The sequence below is a fragment of the Aplysia californica genome, unplaced genomic scaffold (assembly GCF_000002075.1).
Source record: "Aplysia californica isolate F4 #8 unplaced genomic scaffold, AplCal3.0 scaffold00396, whole genome shotgun sequence".
Taxonomy (NCBI): Eukaryota; Metazoa; Mollusca; class Gastropoda; order Aplysiida; family Aplysiidae; genus Aplysia; species Aplysia californica.
In genome coordinates this window covers 558,089-559,630 of record NW_004797666.1, presented here as the reverse complement: position 1 = coordinate 559,630, position 1,542 = coordinate 558,089, and the positions used below count along the sequence as shown (strand labels likewise).

At 37.4% G+C, this 1,542-nt stretch overlaps 1 protein-coding gene across 1 annotated transcript in view; it reads left to right on the top strand.

Moving 5' to 3' along the window:
* LOC101863454 (15-hydroxyprostaglandin dehydrogenase [NAD(+)]) overlaps positions 1-1,306 on the top strand; it is a gene marked incomplete in the record, with an annotated part of 33,110 nt that extends 31,804 nt beyond the window's left edge. The window contains 1 exon segment of the mRNA XM_005103914.3: positions 253-1,306. Within this exon segment, the coding sequence (XP_005103971.2) occupies positions 253-364 (112 nt within the window).
* Between the last annotated feature and the right edge of the window lie 236 nt (positions 1,307-1,542).

Sequence of the window (1,542 nt, the reverse complement as noted above, 5' to 3'; positions counted from 1 at the left end):
CAACGCCAGAGTAGATAGATAGATAGATAGATAGATAGATAAATAGACAGACTAACAGACAGACAGATCTATTTCCAACCTCGAACCGATCTGAACTATTAATGATTTATATTATATAATAATATACAGCCACTAGGTATCTTTGTTTAGGCGTTGTTTACCCCTTTTCGCCACGGTCTTTCAAATCATTTTACATTTTCTGTTAGGAAAAGAATTCACTGTGAGTGATGTTCCACCACTCCTCCTCCCCAGACCTCAATCCGTAGCGGAGAACATGATGGAGCTGATCGAGGACCAGACAAAGAACGGCGCCGTCATGAAACTCTCCAAAGTAGGAGGCAAAGAGTACCACAAACTAACATAGACAACTCGAGTTGCTTCACCACATCCTTTCTACATGTGTCAAGACATTGCCACTAACCATCGTCATCTCATCAATGAGCAAGTTAAAAAAAAAGTTAATGCCTCACTAATCTCAAATGGAATATCGAGACAGGCAGAATACAGCTGTTGTTGCTTCATAATGTGTTTTCAAGGCGTACTGTAGAAAGAAATTCTTGTTGATTTTGATTTTGAATTATAATTCTGATGGATGCTGTAAATCTAAGACATGATAATACTGTTTTTTCTTTTTTTTAAAATTCAACATGTTTAGGAGAATAGCTTTGTCGAACCTGTGCGAAGAAGAAAGTCTCATTTTCCTTCCTCGAGGGTTGTCGTAGGTAAAAAAATAAGAAGTTAGGAAGTTAGGTTGGTACTCCATAGTAAAGAATAGATTACGAGACGAGCTTTTTGGAGATGTAATGTTGGTTTACTACCTGCTTGTTTCTCCCCCTGTGCTTTTGGTTTTTAGGTTGTATCAGATTCCATGGGTGGTTAAGGAAAATATTGTACCATACCTTTAAACTTGATCAGAAAATTCACAGGTAGAAAATTGTTCTATCTAGTACAGTGATATGAACCGAATGATTGGGTTATAAAAACAGTAACTTTTGTCAAAAAGCAAAAGAAATGGATACTGCCTCTTATACCCGCTGGAAAGTTTGTTGACAACTCGATTATGAACTGAGCAGTATTGCAGTCTCACTCACAGGTTGCGACTGTGGAGCGCCATAATAACTTTCTTCAAGGATCAACGTCTTTTACTAGAGAACAAGAGACCGCCCATTTGTAAAGCATTTCACCACAAAAGTGAACCTGAGAACTTTAAATTGTTTAGTCCCCGAGAACAAAATAGGAGACGCATGTCTCATAATCTGATCCTGATATTGATCTACCTATACGCAGTGTTACTTTTTTTAAAAAATCTGAGCTTGCAGAAATATTCGACTCTGACTTGCTGCAAAGGAAACGACAATAGAAAGGGAAGTGTTTGAGGTGGCATTAATTTTGCCCTCTTTTGACAAACTTCTGACTTTAAAAGTATACATATTATGTATATGCATGAAATGAAATGTATTTATGTATTATATAATGTATGTATACACAAACACACACACACGCGCGCACACACACACACACACACACACACACACACACACA